The sequence below is a fragment of the Corylus avellana genome, chromosome 2 (genome assembly GCF_965113065.1).
Source record: "Corylus avellana chromosome 2, dhCorAvel1.hap1.2, whole genome shotgun sequence".
Lineage (NCBI taxonomy): Eukaryota > Viridiplantae > Streptophyta > Magnoliopsida > Fagales > Betulaceae > Corylus > Corylus avellana.
Window position 1 is genome coordinate 36,602,123 of NC_142491.1, and position 20,046 is coordinate 36,622,168.

Genomic DNA, 20,046 nt, shown 5'->3' on the forward strand with positions numbered 1-20,046 from the left:
TAAGTCCAAAAAAAAAGTTTTTGAGCAAAAGCTTCATTTTTAAGTTTTTACCAAAAGTGTGTTTTTGCTATTTTTAAGTTTTTTGGACCCTTAAAAGTGCTTTTAATTTTTTTACCAAACGAGTATTTTTTTCTTCAAACGGACTTTTTGAGCGTTAAAAGCATATTTAAGCTCTTCAAACACAATTCCAAACAGACTCTAAGTCAACAAACTTAGCCTTAAATTGCCTGTGACATTACACATGTTGTTTAGCGTATAATTAGAAGGAAATGACCAATCTCCTAGGCCGCAATTGGCAGAATATTGAATCTATGTAGAACACTAAGTATTTTTAATAAAAAAATACTATATATTATAATTCTTGTAATCAATCTTCAAGTAATACAAAAAAATCTAGCATCTAATTTTTTTTTGAAAAGTATCTTCACTGATTAGAAAAGTGGTCGTAACGACCTATAGAAAAGCGTTAGCTACATTTGCGCTATTACCCTAAAATAATAGTCAATTTGGAACTTCCGTAGAATTCAAATTATAAAGTCAAGTTTCACTTAGTAACTAGGCAATGTGAGACTTAGTACTCATAACTATTTTTATAAATCACAAATTCTATGTGGGTTACTTCTCATATTTTCAATATGGGACCGAGCCACATTTACGCTATTTCCCCAAAATGACTAGTCAGCTCAGTTTCACCTAACAATTAGGCAATGTGAGACTTAAATATCTTTATAAATCACTCACTCTATGTGGGTTACTTCTCATTTTCCCACAATATGAGACCGGGATATTACAAACTTTTCCTTTTAAAGGGCTAGCCACACCTGCTCTATTATTCTCAAAGGACTAATCAATTTAGATTTTCTCTATAATTCATTATAATGTTTAGTTTTACCCAGTAAGTAAATAATGTGAGACTTAACACTCATAATTATCTTTATAAATCATATGTTTTATATGAATGACTTCTCATCTTCTCAATATGGAACCGAGATATTACTGCAGCATTCAATGATTATATCAACTTCAATTCCTTGTGAAGAGGGTCTCATAGCACATGTTGTGAAATACACCAATTTCACTTATGTTTCATCAAAAGAATAGCAAAACCGTATCTAAACTATTGGATTGAGATGATATGATAGATTAAATAAAATCGAAATTTTTTCTACTAAGAAGAAAAAAAAAATTAACAAAATCACAATAATCACTTCTACTTGTTTGATATATATGTTCCACATTACTAAGGAAGGAGGAATGCTACAAATCCTTGATCTATAGAAGTGGAGTTTCAACAATAGTACGACGTCGTTTCTCCGTTCTTCGAAGTTGACTAAAACACCCATAAGAATTATTCGAAATGCCAATTACACCACTCAAAATCTCTGCAAATCTCCGCTCAGTCAATCTTCACGTATAGCTCCGCTCATCAAATCTCATGTCCGCTTCTCTTTTTTTGTCATTCCCTCCCATTCCTCCCCCATTGGCGCCCCGCGCGTGGCTCCACCGCTCAACCCTCTCTCTCCTAGCCGTTCGCCGGCGAAATCTTCCGCTACTATTTCCGATCAACATGTCCTCCGACCACCACCTCGTCGTACCGACGACTGAACTCTGCGACGAGTCCGATTTCGAAACCATTGTCTCCCCCGACGGTCTCATCTCCATCTGTGGCTTCGGTTCCCTCCTCTCCGGTACGTACGATCAAAGTCCCCATTCATCATCGTCATTGTTTTTGTGTTTTTTGAAATCCGATGGTCCGGTCAATCTTTCTCTGAGGACCAGAAAGGAGCGCGAGGAGTACATTTCCAGACCTGATCGACTTTAGAGTTGCGAGATTGAACGGCTTTCGGCGCGTGTTCGCTCACGCGGCTCCGATTTTCTTCGAGCGTGGTATAGCCAAGCCAGAAACCAAGGTTCCTTCTATATAATCAGTCTTAAGCCTCTCATTGTCATCGATATTTTTGTTGTACTTGTACAATCTGTTTGGTTCCCGGGAAAACTTGGGAAAATGACAAATTTTGAAGTTAAAACAAAATTTTCGCGCTTTTTAGTTTCTTGGAGAAAACGAAAAAACAAATAATTTTTTTCCCTTTTTTTCTTGAAATTTTGAATAATTAATGAAATTTGAATGAAAATATAATGATCTTAGTGATTGTTGGTTGCTAATTTTTCAGGAGATTTCTAGCTTGAGTGTAGAGCCCTGTGAAGGTGAAACTCTGGTGGTCACAGTCTTCGAGATTCAAAAATCAGAGGTAAATATGGTGTAAGGTGTATGATTTCAGTTCCTTTGCTATGTTTGATTTGATTAGTGAATCGTGAAAATGAAAGTGAAAGGAGTCAAAATTGTTATCAAAGTCTAACTCAAAATTTTACTTTTGTTATGTTCAGATTCCGGCTTTTGTCAAGAGGGAGCTTGAATTTCGGTTCCTAGCTGTGAGTTAATGAGATTGCTACTTACCATTGTGTTTGTGAGATCAAATTACTTTTTGAGATCTGCTCTCCTTTAGAATTATAGATTGTTTTTATTTCTCTCTCTTATAGGTTGTGCCTGAATCACTTGATGGGAAGCCATTTGACAATCGAGCGGTATGCGGAAATTGATTGACTATGTAGTCTGCGATTCTCTCTCTCTCTCTCTCTCTCTCTCTCACTCAAATAAATAAGTTTACATGTAAGTTACTGGGATGATAACTATGAAGTCTATGATAACTTGCTCTTTGGGGCATCGATACAGGTGCTTTGTGCTCGATATAGTGATGAGGAATTTTTTCAAGTTCGATGCAAAGGTAATCTTTTTTGGGGCTCCTCTAATTGTTAGTTTGAGAATATGAGGCATATGTAAGTTTGAGACATCTTTGGACTTTATCTTGGAGATGGATCTGGTATACTACCTATCTACTAGGGTTGTTCCTCTTTTAGAAAAAGAGAGGAAAAACAAAAAATCTAAGCTCTATTTCAGCATAGGCAGCTTCCAAGTGATATGGTTGATATTGTCAGTAGTGATGATGGGGTATCATTGCTGTTGTTATTTTCAGACCCCGGGAGGCTATTTATCATTTCTGCTTCAAATGTTTGAATAGATTGTTTTGACTGCTATTGTTAGTTATCATATAAGATTGAAAATGGTTTCATCATAAATTTGAGGTTCTGTACTGTACTTGCTAAAGCAATATTCAAGTACCCGTGTGAGGGCTCAGGACGTTCAATCTTTACATCATTTCATCTCTTTTTTGTCACTTTAGTTCTCAGTAACGCAAAGAAAGTACCTTTGACACTATTAGTGCTAGTTATTTTCTTACAGGAAGCAAGGAGATCTATTTTCAGCATTATGGACGTTATAACATCGATAAGATTTGGCGAGATGATATTTTACCTTGCCGTGTTTATCTTAGACACTGGTTAGTGCTATTTAACGCATGTTTGCTATGGTTAAATATTACTAGTACGGAGTATGATGGACTAGTAGTCAATCAGAAACAAAATTTTGACCTCTAATCTATAAGGCATAGCCACACTGATCTTTAGATTATTCAATTTGCACATTTGTATGGGGTAACCTTTTTTCTGTTTTTCATCTCTATTTTCTTTGGCTGTTCACCATGGTTTGATTGGATGCCCTTGAATATACTCAACAAGATACCCAGAAAGATTGGCACAAACTTTTGGCTAATATCTCTGTCTATATCAATGGTTTGGAGATGATTACCAGTCACTTCCCTTTATATGCTTTAAGCCGCTCTGCGCAATTTTTTATCCCATTTGCTATGAATATATATGCTAAAAGCTTTTTTGCCCCCTTGAAACTAACAGTACCTTAAGAGGCCAACCTCGGTGTACATAAACTGAAGTAATGAAATCTTCTGTAGTGTTTTGGCAGCAAAGAACCTCAGTGATGTAGCCTACAACAACTTCCTGGATCACACTTTCCTTGCAGACCGTAAAACAACCATCCGTGAGTACCTTGCAACAACGGGTTCAGGCATTATGGAAGAGGAGCCTCCAGAATCGCTCAAGACGCGTTATGGTGGTTGATATTTTCTCCGAAATAAATAGAAAAATTAGAAGTTGTGTGAAGAAGGTTTCATGCGCTTGTTCAACACCATCTTCAACCTCATTTATCTGTGCGCGTAGTTTTGAGGAGAAGAGCTCTAATTTATTCCGACCAGCAGGACAAATGTAAAATCTTGTACTCAAAGCAGGAAATTTGTATTCTTAGAAGCAAATAGGGCGAATACTGTATTCCATGCGTTGGTAGCAAAATTTATCAATTGTACGCCTTTCAGATTTATATTTCTCAAAATGGAGGCATTTAGATTATTCAATTTGCACATTTGATAGCATTTGTTTTCCTTCTGCGATTTGGTAGCGTCTTCCCATCTATGAACCTTCTTTTTACTTTCAAGGACTGGAGGAAATTCGTCTCCCACTCATAATAATAGCCTTTGGGTATTTCATTCTGGTGTACTTGCTTACAGATTTGATAAATAAAAACATCCTCTTTTTGTTTTTTACCCAATCACTAATGAAGTAGTAATACTCGTTTCTCATGGTTTCCAGGGTTTAACAGGTAAAGAATATGAAGCCTGTATTTTGTGCTTTCCAATTATCCCATCTCATTCACACCCATGGGTTTTTATGGCTTTGATTGTTGCCAAAGCGTCTCTCAGATTGGGGTTCTAGCCGAGTCCCAGGCTGCAGGAGCCCAACCCAGACAACGTTACAGTGACTGTGAGGGAGCTATTTCCACGTGGAAAGCATTTTAAGATCGAACCAAGTCCCACATCGGAAAGTTACGAAGCGGAAGGGTCAGAGTAGACCTATAAATACGCAATTGAAAGGATGAGTTAATTGACTCGTCCTGTCAGGGGTGAAAGGCGACTCGTCTATGATCGTTTAGTGACGGCGGGTCGTGCCAACACCTAACATTACGAACACACTGGGACTTAAGACGAGCGAGTTCCACCCTACTTAGGTGGTCTTGCCCGTCAATTTTTGGAAGCCTAGCCTCTATGGCTGGGCCCACAAACCTAATCGCTGAAACAGGCTTTTAAGCATTCGTCGTTGATGTGGCCCATGTCGGCTATAATTGATCTTGGGTTTCTGTGATAGAACCATTAATTTCTTTTCTAGAATTATATATATATATATATATATATATATACATCTTGAGAATAACTTAGTAAAGGACATTGGCATTTGGCACAAACTAAGTCACTCCAATAATATTACACAAAATCAAATAAGAATGAAAATACACGATTGTACCCATTATCCCCAAGTAATCCATCGGCAAAACCCATCATTTTCCCCTTCGATCGTAAAACCCACGCCCACCGCCACCCCCTAGAGCCACGGCTCCACCAAGCGCTGCTGACAATTGCCAAACCCCACTAATGGATTCCTCTTCTGCTGCTCAGCCACCCACAGGTAACAAAACCCAATTTCTCTCATTCAAGAGAAAACCCACTTCCCTGGCCCCTGCCCACCCTACCGACCCACTACTCCACCACCTTCGAGCGTCGCCAAACCCCACAGCCCTCTCCTCCACTTTTGCTCCACCACCAATAAGTTCTGGGTATTCATTCTTTGGAGGATACTTTCAATTTTAGTTCATTTTATCTTGTTCCTTGGAAGCTAACTCGTTACAGACAGATCGAACAAATGTTTACAACTTACAGATTGTAATCAAGACGTTAATGGAGGCCTCGGCATGAGTTGTTTGAAAGTTCTTTTTGTGTTCAAGAAACGGTTGAGATCGCTATGGAAAACATCCAATTAATACAGGCCCCGGCAGAGCACTGGCCCTTGGGGTGGGGCTGGTTTTACAACTGAAGGGGAAAAAGGGTGGGGTTTGTCTATGAATTACTTGGGGAGAATAGATATAAATATAATCGTCTGTTTTTGTTCTTATTTGATTTTGTGTAATTTTATGTAATATTCTGATGTGTCTAATTTTTATTGTGCTAGATGCTTATAGAAGTTATTCTCATATATTTTAGTCTTTGGAACTTTACTCCTTCAAATTTTCTACATTGAGACCCTCCCTACTACCAAGTTATTAAAAATAAAAATAACCATTTGAATTAAAAATAATGATATGAATTTCTTATTTTAGTATTTTCAAATTTTCTTTCTTTTTTGTTTATTTTTCTAATAATTTTTTTAAAATATTTATTGTTTAATAACTTTGAGAGCATTTTAGAGAGAAAAATGCTAAAGTGTCTAATTTGACACATGGTATGAGGGGTCCCAATATCACTTTTTAAAGTTTGAATGCATAAATAAACATTAACATAAGTTTTTTACAAACTAGAAGCGATACTTGTGTCCTTTATCCTCTAACATGTCAGAAGCTAATAAAATGGTGACACTTGTCCTATTTAAGTCAATATCACACTAATAGAATCTGTTAAGTCGGTGAACAAAATTTGATAGCAAGAAGTTATTTATTATTATTATTTTGCATATTTCAAGAACCTTTGAGTTCATTTTGATACCACACAAAGCTAATTGTAAATCAAATAAACCACATAGACTAATTTTGTATTTTTTTCCTTAAAAAATATGTGCTTCTCACATGCTAATAAACACGCTTTACTTTTAAATGATGGTTTGTAAGAAATTTCATACAAATCAGTTTATAAAAAATTTGTGTCCAAAAGAAGTATGGTGATAGTCAGAAGGCTAAAGGATATTTTTCTTTTTTTCTTTTTTCTTTTTTTTTCTTTTTTTTGTGGACAACTTTTTTCATACCAAAACTGTATTTGAACATTGTACATTGCATTCCTAAGGCTGTTGATGCCTTTTCATAAATTCTACAAAAATAAAGGGTATGTTTGTTTTCGATGTAAACGTTTTTCCTATTTTTCAGTATTTTATATTATTAAAAATCGTGGTCAAACTAAAAATATTTTCAGTTAAGCTATAAAACCTTTTTTAATCCCAATAAAATAGTTTCTCTTTTTAAAAATTGTAAACTATTTTTCAAGTTTGAGTTTTTCCTTCAACATGCATTGCAGTTCATTCTCCATTGTTATCGGAAGTTGCCAGAGTAGCGATTGGAGGTTGCTAAAGTTGTAGTCGTTGGTTTTCTGTACGAGCCAAACACTAAAAATTCATGTAGTATAAGTTTTTTCATTTATTTTCTTTCATATAATTTTCTTTCCATTCATGTCAAGCAAGAAATTCATCCAAAAGAAATAAATTCTACTAGTTCCTCGGTCCCACAAGAACTTTATGTGATTTTCTTAAGAGCATACGACAGTAGTATATATATATTTTTTTGATATGTTCACAAAAGATGAGATAAAGGAGATTCGAACTAGTGACCTCCGCTTCATGAAACATGATCTCCAGTCAATTGAGCTAGTCCTTTGAGATTACGACAGTAATATATATACAGTAGTATATAGATAAGATTGGGTGTATGAGATATATATATTCTTCTAACTAATAGTTTATTCATTTCACATTACAGAACCACAAGCTTCTTCATTTTCCAGTTCCCTGATTAACATTTCAATCATCTTCTTATACATAGGCATATAATGGTCATTTACCATTGTTTTTGAGAGTCGGAGCTTACTATACAGTTCTCTAGGTGTCTCAAAGATACCAACATGTTCCTCAGTTTGCGTGCCACTATCTATGTTAGGAGTATCAGATGAAGGTACAGAAACGATGTGCATGATTCTGCCAGGGGGATAGAAGCGGTGGCTCTCTGATACATCCGATGATGAGATTGGATTAATGCTTTCCACTGCATCAGCCAGTATACTTTCCTCTTCGGTGATTTCTATAGCTGCAGCTGCTTCCTCCTGGGCTCTAATATCTGCTTCATTATCCTGCCTCTGGAGCTCTCTCTCCAGTTCAAACAATAACTCACCTTCAGTGATGTCTTCCACAGTGGATCCACTAATGACTCCATCGTCTGGAAGGAGATGCTCTTCTTCATCTGTATCATCATGAACTGATCCACCACTAGAAGAATTACGTTCCACTTTATTCAGCAAAGGCTCTATTGTTATTCCATCTGTTGCAGCAGACTCGGAGTTTCTTTCAGAGAGAGCTGCTTCAGGCGAATCCTCTACTTTAGATTCCATTAGTGGACCCACGTGACGGCGACGTGCACCCATACAAGACCACGATGACAGAGATGAGCGTGTTTTGACAACAGCTTGAGCAACATTCTGTGCACGCTTCATCACAACCTATAATTTATCAAGCAGAATTGCCTGTCATGATACAAATACATACATAGGAGCTAGAATTGAGACCAAAAAGAAAACAAAAAGTGTGGTTACATCATATCTTATCAAAATTTAGTTGCTAGGCAAATGAGTCAATGAGTACTTACGTACTCAAACTAGTGTCAATAAATTCTTTATGTCATGCAAACTGACAGGAAAATATTGCATTACCTACAATATTTAAGAAAGCCAACTTGTGCACAATTCACTGTTGATCCCTAGCTTGAATCTAGGTCTTGAAAAAATACAGAAGCATAAACCAGAAGAAGTAAACCCACAAGAGTGAGCTAAACTTTACCTGAGTGCTGCTGGATACTGGTTTCAGAAGTGCACCTGCACCAGCGACCCTGGCTTTGGTACTAGCAATAGAGGGTAGACGAGATCCCAGAGCAGTTGCAGAGCGATATAAAACATTTAGGACCCTTGTATGCTCAACCTGATCTCGCAAATCATTTAACCAAGATGATGCTGTGACCTGAAAATAACATTTTTTTTTAAGGATTTTGAAGTTTCTAATGGATAAGAGATTTGAGATTCAACTATGAATTTCAAAATTTAATTTTCTAGAACTCCAGTTCCAGTCAGAAGAAGTGTAACAGTACCTCAGAGCGAAGGTCATCTAGAGAAGCTACTGAGAATGTTGGCACCAGGTCAGAACCATTAATGACGGTAGTAATAAAATGCTTGCCTGATTCTGCTAATTCCCATGTCATACAGGCAGCTGCAAAATGACAATTATAATACATGCACTTAATAAAATGCACCCCGTACAAAACCATAAGATTTCTGTATCAGGTGCCTACCTAGACCTCATAGAGCACCCTCCCTAAAATTGTAGTACAAAAAGAAAGCAATTTAAGCATTGGGAAAGGGATCACTATCTTGTCCTCCTTTTTGAAGGTATGAAGCTGCAGATCTGATGATTCTGATTTCTGACAACCTCAACTGGATTTCCATTATTAATGTCCTCTACCGTTTACTTTTGTTTTTTCAATTGGCAAGTAATCCACATGTCCAATGGGTCTTAAACCTATGACCTCGCCCTCCACCACGTTATTATAGAGTGAGGAGGTGCCATTTAAACTACAACTCATTGGCATCATTAATGTCCTCTACAGCAATATTGCAGAATTTGGGGCAAATGAGGCTATTCATGTTGCGAATTTAAGAAATTATCTTAATAAAGAAAAGAAGATTATGTCATAACTATTATGCCATGTGAATAAACTTTACCTGGCTCCTTATCCAAAATAGATATCAAGGTTCCATAGTAATGCCAGATTTCCTATTCCTAATGTATAAGTGCATCTTCCTTATCCTTCAATAAGAGTTGATTTGCTAGTTAGAAAATAAATCATGATAGGTAAGAGAATTTTTCCCGCTTCCCTAAAGTATAATCTTGAAACTTCCACTTCCATCTGTAACCTAATTGATTGATGCAACTTACTTTTTTTTTATAATAATTTTGATTGAAGGAACTTACATTTGATACAAAAGCCACTAACTTTCTTTTAGAGTCATTTTCAGTTTTGAAGTCCATGTCACTCTGACTTCAATGAAGATAATCAACAAGTGCGATGCCACAAAATGAGAAAATGGCCAGGTGTGAACATTGATCATAGTTAGTAGCAACAGAAAGAAAATGTAAGCATCACATCGATTAGTACATGCCTGGGGCAAACGTTACACATGTGCTTGAGGAGAGTTCTTTCTGTTCTCGAAGAATATATGTCAAAAGTGCAGCAGTACCACCACCAAGCGAATGCCCAACAATCTGAATATGAATAAATTAAAACAATTAAATACAAAATTTATATAGAAGAAACATATATTGCATGAATTGATCCAGTACAATAACTTAAAAGTTCAAAATTGACATCATGATGACATAGTACGCTATACAGCAACAAAGGATTAGAGGTTTATAACTTACAAAGCAAAACCTAGTGGATGTGACATACCTACAGATACTATATTTCAATACGAAAAATCCGCTTACAGACGTATTAAATTTTCATCAAGAACCAATGTTGAGATCAAATAAGTCAAATGAAAGTCTATATTAAGAACTGGCCATATTGTTCTCCTGATGAATCACAAGATAAAGTAAAGATCGTAAGAACTACTAGAAGAAGCTTGGTATCACAAATTCCTGGATGAACTCATAGATTTATATTGAATGAAGATTACATGAAAATATGAGCAGAAACATGGCACAAGGAATATTTTAAGTTGTGTTTTTTTATTCGTTTTATTATCCAATGAAGATTAACTTTAAAACAACCATGCCATTTTAATTTATTCGACAGAAAAACTAAAGAAAAGTTATCAGGAAAATTAGAACAATTGGATAGTGATATAACATATCAAATAAGAAGAAATGGCACATACCTCAACTTTGTAGTCAGGATATTCATCAAGAGCTTTGAGCAGAGAAGGAGTGCAAAGCTTTGCTATCCAACGAGCAGCAGCAACCATTCCACAATGGGCATATCCTAAAACTAAATTGCTTATCCCACCATCATGTAAAACCGAGTGGTGGAAAGGGACCACTGCACCAGTTGCCGCTGTTAGGGTATCTTTAATGCTATGAGTACCACGAATCAATAGAAGGAAACATTTTGAGCCTCTATCTCGTATAATTGAGAAAGCGGGCTTCAAAAGCTACAAGCATTGTTCAGGTAATTAGAGCAATACTCAAGTATGATTTAAGTATAACTACGAAATACATTAAGCAAATTAGCAAAGCTTGCTTGATCACATATATTATGGTTAGTAAGAAGAAAAATTGATGAATTATCAAGGGGAAAGCCATAACCTACAAGTTGAAATTTTTGCCAAGTTTAGCCCACATCAGAAGTCTTATTAGTCATATGTTAAGATAAGTGATTTGTCATATGCCATATAAACATGTAAATTTTAACTTTGCACGAGAAAAATGCAAATGGGAAAAGGTATGAAGTTTTAGACTACTTTCTGTTATTTAGACTAAGGGTTGCTTTTTATAGCCTGATAATTTTCTTCTACCCACTCTATGAGTAAGCCTCATACAATGAGTCGATGAGTAACCTGGTTTCATCGAATGGCACCCACTCAGTCCTATGGGGTATTAATTTCTCACCGGAACAGCCTTTTGAACAGTAGAAAAAAGAATCTTCAAACGGGAGATAACTAGTCCCAGATGCATAATTTGCTATGGGGCAGCAAAAATGCCAGGCAATAATTGGAATAAAACCCAAGAGACTAAAGCAGATCCCTTCATGCAACACAAGCCAATATGCAAGCACATGCAACATGCTCAATGTAATGTTGGCTCCCAATTTATAATTTGATAAATTTGAGATCCGAGTTGAGCTCACTCTAAATTCGAGACCTTTGTTAGCTTTTTTGTCAAATAGATAACAAAAATGAATGTGAAAATATGTTATGTTATTCAAATAAAAACATCAGTCAAAAAAAATTTAAAAAAAAAATTAAAGAAACCCACGGCCTCCTCCACATCCAGCCACAGTTGGCTGGGCATGGAGGAAGCTGTGGGTGGGCCACACCCTCAGTGAGGGTGGCTGCGGCCACCCGTCTGCAAGCCACCCCACAAACAAAGGGTGGCTTGTGGATCACTGCCACCCCATGGTTCTCTTTTTCTCTTCTTTTTTAATTTGGTCAGAGCAACATAATTATATTTTCACATATGTTTGTGTTATCCATTTGACGGGAAGGCTGATGGAGGTCTCGAATTTAGAATGAGTCCAAACTCAGGTCTTGAATTTATCAAATTGAAAACTTCGGATCATAAAGCCAAAATGACCAAAAGAACAAGGGGGTCTTGACCTGATTTCCCTAAAATAAAATAAAAGATACTCTGAACAATAACATACCTCTGCCTTGGGCTTGTGAAGGAGGACATCTTCCTCAGAGTAGCCGGCAGACTCTAAAAACACCGGAAACTTCTTCTTCGAGAAAAGCATACAAAGTATCAACAACCTCAGAAATCTGTTCAACTCCACAACAATTTCAGGGCCTTTAAGTTGTATACAATCGTTACCAGCATATACACCTGCAACTTGTAAGTTACCCTGCAAGCACATCACACTCGGTAACATCCCACTCATACATTACACCAACAGCCCACAACACAAATTCACCACTAACCCACTACTTCAAAAATGAGTTCACAACACATACACACACACACAAAAGAAGAAGAAGAAGAAGAAGAAAAAGTACAATTGATATATCTCATAGGAAAAGATTCAAACTTTTAGCAATCAAATCAGTCTTAAAACAAGCAAACATCACTTATTACCAATAGCTCTCAAAAACAAATCACCACTAAGTAAATGCTTCAAGAATGCGAACACACCCAGGCACAATTTTTTCTTTTTTCTTTTTTTGAAAAAAAAAAAAAAAGGAAAATTCGTACATCTATTAGGAAAAATATTCAAATTTTTAGCAATTAGATCAATCTTAAACAAGCAAATATCGCAAATTACCAATAGCTCACAACACAAATTCACCAGTAAGCCACTTCAAGAATGAGCTCACACAAACAAACACCCAAAAAACGACAACAACAACAACAAAAAAAGTGAAATTCATTCATCTCAGTCTTAACAAGCAAACGACATTAAAAAAACAAAATGGAAAATCCAAATGATTCATACGAAAAGATTACAAAATTTTTAGCAATTTATCATCACAGTTTCAATCAAGCAAGCACTATAAAACTACACTTCTATTACATCAAAAGCTCAAAAGACCACGGACCTGCCTCCTCATGAAATAATTAATCCCGAACGCCAAGTCCCCGATCGGCCATTTCCCCAAAGTCTCCGAATACGTGAAACGCAACGTCTCAGAGAGCGTGCTGATCGACTCGAACAGCGTCCCCGGAGCCTGAGCCGGCCTCCGAGAAATTCTCCACCTAGACGATCTGCTCAATTTCGACCGTTCATCTTCTCCCTCCACCCTCCCCGCCGACAGTCTCCGGCTCAGCAAGTAGTATAGCAGCACCGCAGCTCCGGCAGCAGTCGCCATTGTCGCCGCCGCCATAGAATCAACGGTGGAGATCGCAAGCTCAAGCCGAAAGCATCAAACTTTTTACTTTAGCTCATAAATTTAAACAATTTCGAACTAGATTTTCGTAGCTCGAAGAGAAAATATTGAAAAATCAAAATTTTTAAGAAAAAAAATGTAAGAATTTGAATGAACGAATTAAGTACGAGTCAGGGTTTGAAAGAGGAAGAAAGCGAGAGATTTGGGCGTGAGAAGCTGCAGACAGGAATGGATGAGACAACCAAGTGTAAACTAAATGTAAGAAGCGAGGAGGTGAAATTACGAAACATATCCTTTCCTTTTCAAAAATTGATGCAAGATTGAAGGTTAAACATCGGGGGCAATCGTAGAATGAAAGGGGGTATTTTGTCAATTAAGACGCCACACACGTCACGTTGGCGAGAATAATAAGAAAGTGCCGGAATTATAGGGTAAGAAGCGAAGTGGGAACTTGCGCACGTAAGGGATCGACCACTAGTCTTAGCGTGTATGGATGTGACAGACAAAGCTAAAACGACACAGTACTGCGGTGTTTTTGTGTACTTCGTTATCCGACGTGTGATGGGTGGTGGAGATAAGGACAAAGCTTCTTCAAAGACGGTGCGTTTCGTCGCTGGCTGGATCCAATGGACAGAGGTTCACAATAATTGAGTGGCCCCCACGGTCGGTCAACTGAGGAGTGAAGGAAATCTCTTTGGATCACTCGTGTCGTGTCGCATCGCATCGCATCATCAATCCTCGTGATTACTCCAACAGTTGCCATTTGATTTGGTCTCATCTGACACTCACTGGAAATCCAACGTGTGATAGTTATTGAAGAAATCTAGAGAAAAACCACCAGATTAGGAAACCCGTCCCATCATGGAGGATACTTTTTGGATCTTCTTGGTTGGTTCTGATCAAGCTTTGTTCGGCTAAAAACTGAACCGTCGAGCACAATAATTCTAATAATTATTATTTATTCTCACCTCCATTCTTCCTAATTTTATTATTCATATCGACCGATGCAAGAATCTGACCTAATTTTTGTTAGGATATGGGATTTCCTTATGATGTTTGATAGATTTTCCATATTAGAAATTAGTACTATATTTGATTTAATTATTTTATTTGTATCAAATAAAATGTGAGTAATTCTCTTACAGTTATCCTAAATGTGATGTGTCATTTAAAATTATTATTCAATTTAAGATGATTATTATTAAATTTTAATGTATTAGCGATTTTAAATTTCACATCACATTTGGGATGATTCTAAGAAGACTTTAGTCCTCTTTATATCATTACTCCTCATTTTTTATATAAACATAGCTTATTCTTATTTACACATCTTAAGGTAACGGAGAATCTAGACATTACTTCTTAAATTACAACTCAGTTTTTAATGTCTTTTCAAATTTTAAATTTTTACAATGTTTGAGGTTGTAATAGGATTATAATTAACGGTATATGGACATTCTTATTTTCCCCCTCTCCCGCTTTGAATAGGAAAAATAAAAAATAACAGTATCTGGACAATCCTTCAAGCAATAATAAACCTTTGGAACTATATGAGCTGTCCATATTCACCCAAATGCAACAACATAAAATCTGGGGAAACAAATATCCAACTTTCCAAAGATTAGTTCCTACGGTCAAGTCCTCCAGAGCCTGGGGAAATAAAGGTTCATTCTCCTTGGAATTTGTCATCCCAAAACAAAACATGTATTTTATATATGGTATACATAAAAGCGTATGTTCATGACTCAGTAAGTAATAACACACATGCGGTAAACATGTTATCATATGATGAACTTATAAATGTTTATAAATCACAAGCAGTAATATACATATGTAGCCCATTGTTGTTTGACGAAAATATAATGAAGATGCATCATAGATATAGTCTATCATAATTTAAGAAAAACAAGTCATAATATAAGAGTAATACTCCAAATTAATTATTTTAATTAATTAATTTTGAGTGCGTTACAGTATAGTATAAGAGTATTCGATTCTCCAGACCACAATCGTAGATCTAAGCATAAGATATGATACAAGTAGATATGAATTGTGCGAAAGACCATGACATATAGATAAAGTTTATGAAGTTATGACTTGGTTGTTGGAGTGCGAGCTAAGTCACAAACTATTTCCTAAGTCTCAAAACCCTAGTTATCACTTGAAACGACCCTAAATTTTACTTTCTGACCTCCATCATTCGATCACTGCACAAACACCGTCATACCAATCCACTCACATCATTCGAATGGTGCATGGTATCACTCTATAAATGTTTGCATTGTAACCATATTTGGGATTTTATCCACCAAGCTCCAAAATTTTACAACCTTCTTGTCTCTTATGTGCTATAGGGTCCTAAAGTCACTTACTTTGTTAAGTCTTGAATCTGTTTGGGTCTTTAAAATCTTAACTTTACCTCAAACTCCTATAAGTTGTTAAGTTTCCTACCCATTTTCCCTCCTAATAACAATGATCTACAAAATGCTTGAGTGTTTATGATATTACCATGTCTCAGTCTAGAAAATAAGTTATTTTGCCCTAAAATTTTGTGTGGCTCAAAAAGTCATCTTGATAAAAAGATGCATTTTAATGCTAAATTTCTGTTTGGGATTACGTTTGAGAAATAGAACTTTTAAGTCAAAAAGAGTTCTTGGACAAAAGCTTCATTATTGTATTTTTTTTTTTTTTTTGACATGTCTACACAAAGGAAGAGGGAGAGGGGATTCGAACTAGTGACATCCGCTTCATTATGCGTGATCTACAGCCGATTGAACTACCTCTTGGGAACAAAAGCTTCATTTTTAAGCTTTTGTCAAAAGTATTTTTTGACAATTTTTAGGTTTTTTGGACCATTAACATTGTTTTTAATTTTTTTTACCAAACGAGTATTTTTTTTTTCAAAATGACTTTTTAAGTGTTAAAATCACTTTTAGGCCATTCAAACACAATCCCAAACAGGCTCTTACACTTTTAACATGTTAAATACCTTATTAACGAAAAGTAAATTTTAATAACATGAAATAAAGGGTTAGGGTTTTGGATCTTACCCTTAATTGGTGGGGTTGATTCTCATTCCTTAGCCTCAAAATACCATAAAAAAATGGCACATTTCCTATCCCTCTCTCATTCTTCTATGCTGGATAGACGAAGGAAATGAGGCTACAAATTAAGGTTTCTCACAATCTCACGTGACATCATTCGATCATTTTGTGAATCGATCAAACAGTGCACCCAAATGTTGATATTTGTAGTTGTAGGTATTTTCCAAATATCTGTTTATTGGAATGTTTCTTTTGTTTGTTTTCCATTTTAAATAACTAATTCTCTTTGATTAATAAATTTCCTGCTTACAAATATTATTTTCATGAATTTAGTTTTTTTTTTTTCCTTTAATTATTATTTATAATTTACACGTGTTTGTTCGGGTTATCAAAGTGGCTGGAAGAAAAAAAAAATTGCGACTGCTTTGGAGGTAAAAAAAAAAAAAAAAATGATGTTAACGTTTGGGATAACGTCATTAACTCTAGTTTGGAGAAAAAAACTTTTCTTTTTTTTAGATGATGTGACTTATTAATTATATCCTGCAAACCTTACCATTATTTCACAATTATCACTTTGCTTACATGACATGGATTAATAGCTTTTGAATCGGTTATAGTTAAAAGTAAATAAATCAAAAAATAATCAAAAAAATAAAAAATTATTAGTCCTTACCACAACAGCGAAGTAGAATAATTATGAGATTTTCAACATTTCTCTCCAAAAAAACATGAGAAAATATGAGGCTTCCAACTAGTGTGGAGCCGCTCGTGAAACTTTTAAACATCTAATATGTTATATGTATAAGTGGTGACAACAAGGACAAATAAGAACAATATTACACTTACTCTCACTTATTTACATAATTTTTTTTACATGCTTTTAAAACCACTATTGAATAAGAAATGAATCTTTATTAGATTTTGATCCAATAGTGATTTTAAAAGTAAGGGTACGTTTGAGATTACGATTTCGTAAGAATAATTTTCGTTTTTAAAAGATGTAGCAAAACGTAAGGCATTTGGCGTTGCGATTTAAAAAAAAAAAAAAAACTTAATCTAAAATAGGAAGAATAAAAAATTGCGATTTCTATAAGCAGACTAGGGAGTACTTATTTGAAAATATGCGAATTTAAACAAAAATCACGATTTTACATAACAAATATTTGATAAAAAAAATTAGCATGTTCTACCAAACGCCATTTTAAAAAATAACAATTTTTAAAATCGTACTTATTGAAACCGCAATTACAAACAAACCCTTAAGTGTAGTATTCTTATGCAAATCACGGGCTATGGAGGCCGAGACTACCAAATAAAACATCATAGGTGGAGGAGACTCCGCCGCTGGTGCTGATAAATTTCTTTGTATTATTTTGGTACTGAAGAAATAATGAAACTTGAATTGAGCAACATGAATGCCTTGAAGTTGCCGCCTGGAAAGAAAGAAAGAAAGAAATAATGGATTCGTTTATGTAGATGTAGCACACACCAACCCATAAAGGCTAGTCCTTCAAAGTCCAGCTTTTACCCGCAAAAAACTGCATGGGATTTCGAATTCCAACAACTTCAATTGACAATTTCATGTAATTGAACATTTTAAAAACCTGCATTTCCTACTCCCATTGGAAAGTTGTCCCTATACAAACAAAACATAAACCTACATTTGATCCCCCATTCCTCCACCAATCTCGAAAACAAAGCTCACCCCATTTTTGACACAAACAGTCTTCTAGACTCCAAGTTAGCAGTCAGCTACAATACCCAAAGACAGCCTCTCAATGCATGCTCAATTCCCCAACTTAACAACCCAAAATTTGTTCCAAGCAATTTGTCCAAAATTTGTCTCAAGCAGTTTGGAATTGGGAACAGGGTCATCTCGAGAATATTCAATTTATGAATAAGATTTTTTCTTAAAAATTATAGAAGCACAAATAAGACACTTGTCCTACTAACAAAAAATAATAATAAAATATTATTTCATATTAAAAATAAATAAATTATAAAATAATAAGAGGTGGTTGGTCACCTCATCGGGGGTGGCCAAACCACCCTAGTTTGGGGCTGGGGGTGGCTTCGGCCACCCCAGACTAGCCACCACCCCCAAGGGTCTGGTCTGGGGTGGCTACCCCTAGGCCCAACGGGGGTGGTCCGGCCACCCCCATGTGCCAAACGAATTTTTTTTTTTTTTTTAGTTCGGCCCTAGTGGGTGGCCGGACCGCCCCCAAGGGCCATGGGGTGGTCCGGCCATCCCTGGCCGGCCATTGCAGCTAAAATGGGGTGGTCCGGCCACCCCCTATGGCCTAGATGGGGTGGCCAACTACTCCTTATTATATATATATATATATATATATATATATATATATATATTTGTTAGTGGGACATTTGTGACTTTAAGATTTTTAATAAAAAATTTTAACCTAAACTAAATATTTTTCCATCTATTTTGAACCGGAGATCAGGAAATAGGGGCAAATTGAAATTCTTCAAGGAAAGGAATGAATTAAATAGTCAGTTCGAGGTTTCCACTCAAGGAGCCATGGTAGGGACCAATTGTATCATTTTTCACCTACTCCAAGTACCTTTTCAGGCTTGGGTTTCAACTTGGGCATTATATGCGTGGGTCACACCCACCGGGGCGCTCCAAGTTCACGTGTAATTTCGCCTCATATTCAATATGGTAATTGTTGAAATCTGTGACAACTACCCAAAACCTTAACCCTTGGCTGGTTGGTTCCGATCACGATCTCCAGCAACTTAGACAGCATATTATGAGAGCGTTCATAGAGTATTTATTTACCTAAATAAATTTTGGATTGTTTGGTTATCTACTCGGATGGGTGAGTTCACAATAAACTCTATCCGTTTTCCAAATTACTAGAGATCCTAATCAAATCCGTCATCGGCACCAAGCGAGCATTATGGCCCTCTCTTTAATGGGTTTTTGGATTGATTATAATCTGTCAGTTTCTATTATAGCCTCTTGATTAAACAATCTTCACTTCAATCATTCACCGCTAGCAAATTAAACACCATTGTTTAAAGGTTTCATGGTGTTGGAATAAGTGGTTCATATTCTCTTAAGTATAGAGAATAATACTGAAACTACGTGCCCATTGGGTGTAATTAAGTTTATATGAGTCTGGGGGCAAATAAATTGTGGGGGTATTTTGGGGTTTTTCAAAATACTTATAATTAGGGTTTTTTTATAAATATGGTATATTGTAACCCTAAATCATTGAATAGTAAAATAGGAGAGTGCGGCTATATTTTGGGGTGTAATTAAGTTTATGTGGGCCTATTGACAAATAAGTTGTGAGGATATTTTGGAGTTTTCCAAAATACTTACAATTAGGGTTTTTTTATATAAATATGTTATATTGTAACCCTAAATCATTGAATAATATAGCCGCAATCTCCGTAGGCACTTAAATCTGTGTCTCGATTCTCACTTGATCTCTCTTTTTGATTCCATATGATTCATCATTGTTGTGGTAACAATACATGGATTGTTAAATTGTATCCATGACAATGATTGATACGCTTTATTTGTTAATTTGTTTTGGAGTGCTTAATCTTGCTTTTTAAGTTTGAAAAAGTGTTTTGACATGAAATAAAGATGAAAATTGTTTTTGTGTTTATAGGATTGTTTCATGTTTGTGTTGTTTGATTGCTTTTGTTTTGAGAAGAAGAAACAAAAGTCAACA

The 20,046-nt window shown here is 35.9% G+C and overlaps 2 protein-coding genes across 2 annotated transcripts; one reads left to right on the forward strand and one right to left on the reverse strand.

The window, feature by feature from the left end:
* The first annotated feature begins 1,408 nt into the window (after window positions 1–1,408).
* On the forward strand, window positions 1,409–4,319 carry LOC132164716 (uncharacterized). Its single transcript, XM_059575271.2, has 8 exons — window positions 1,409–1,688; window positions 1,780–1,910; window positions 2,172–2,249; window positions 2,386–2,430; window positions 2,539–2,583; window positions 2,732–2,783; window positions 3,299–3,395; window positions 3,864–4,319. Exons 1-8 carry the CDS (start codon window positions 1,436–1,438, stop codon window positions 4,027–4,029), a joined length of 867 nt encoding a protein of 288 aa, XP_059431254.2. The 5' UTR covers window positions 1,409–1,435; the 3' UTR covers window positions 4,030–4,319.
* A 3,085-nt stretch (window positions 4,320–7,404) lies between these two features.
* LOC132162111 (lipase class 3 family protein) lies at window positions 7,405–13,608 on the reverse strand. The gene is made up of 7 exons (XM_059572370.2): window positions 13,011–13,608; window positions 12,122–12,319; window positions 10,638–10,910; window positions 9,918–10,020; window positions 8,849–8,967; window positions 8,545–8,721; window positions 7,405–8,207 (listed from the first exon to the last, which is right to left on the reverse strand). Exons 1-7 carry the CDS (start codon window positions 13,293–13,295, stop codon window positions 7,464–7,466), a joined length of 1,899 nt encoding a protein of 632 aa, XP_059428353.2. The 5' UTR covers window positions 13,296–13,608; the 3' UTR covers window positions 7,405–7,463.
* Between the last annotated feature and the right edge of the window lie 6,438 nt (window positions 13,609–20,046).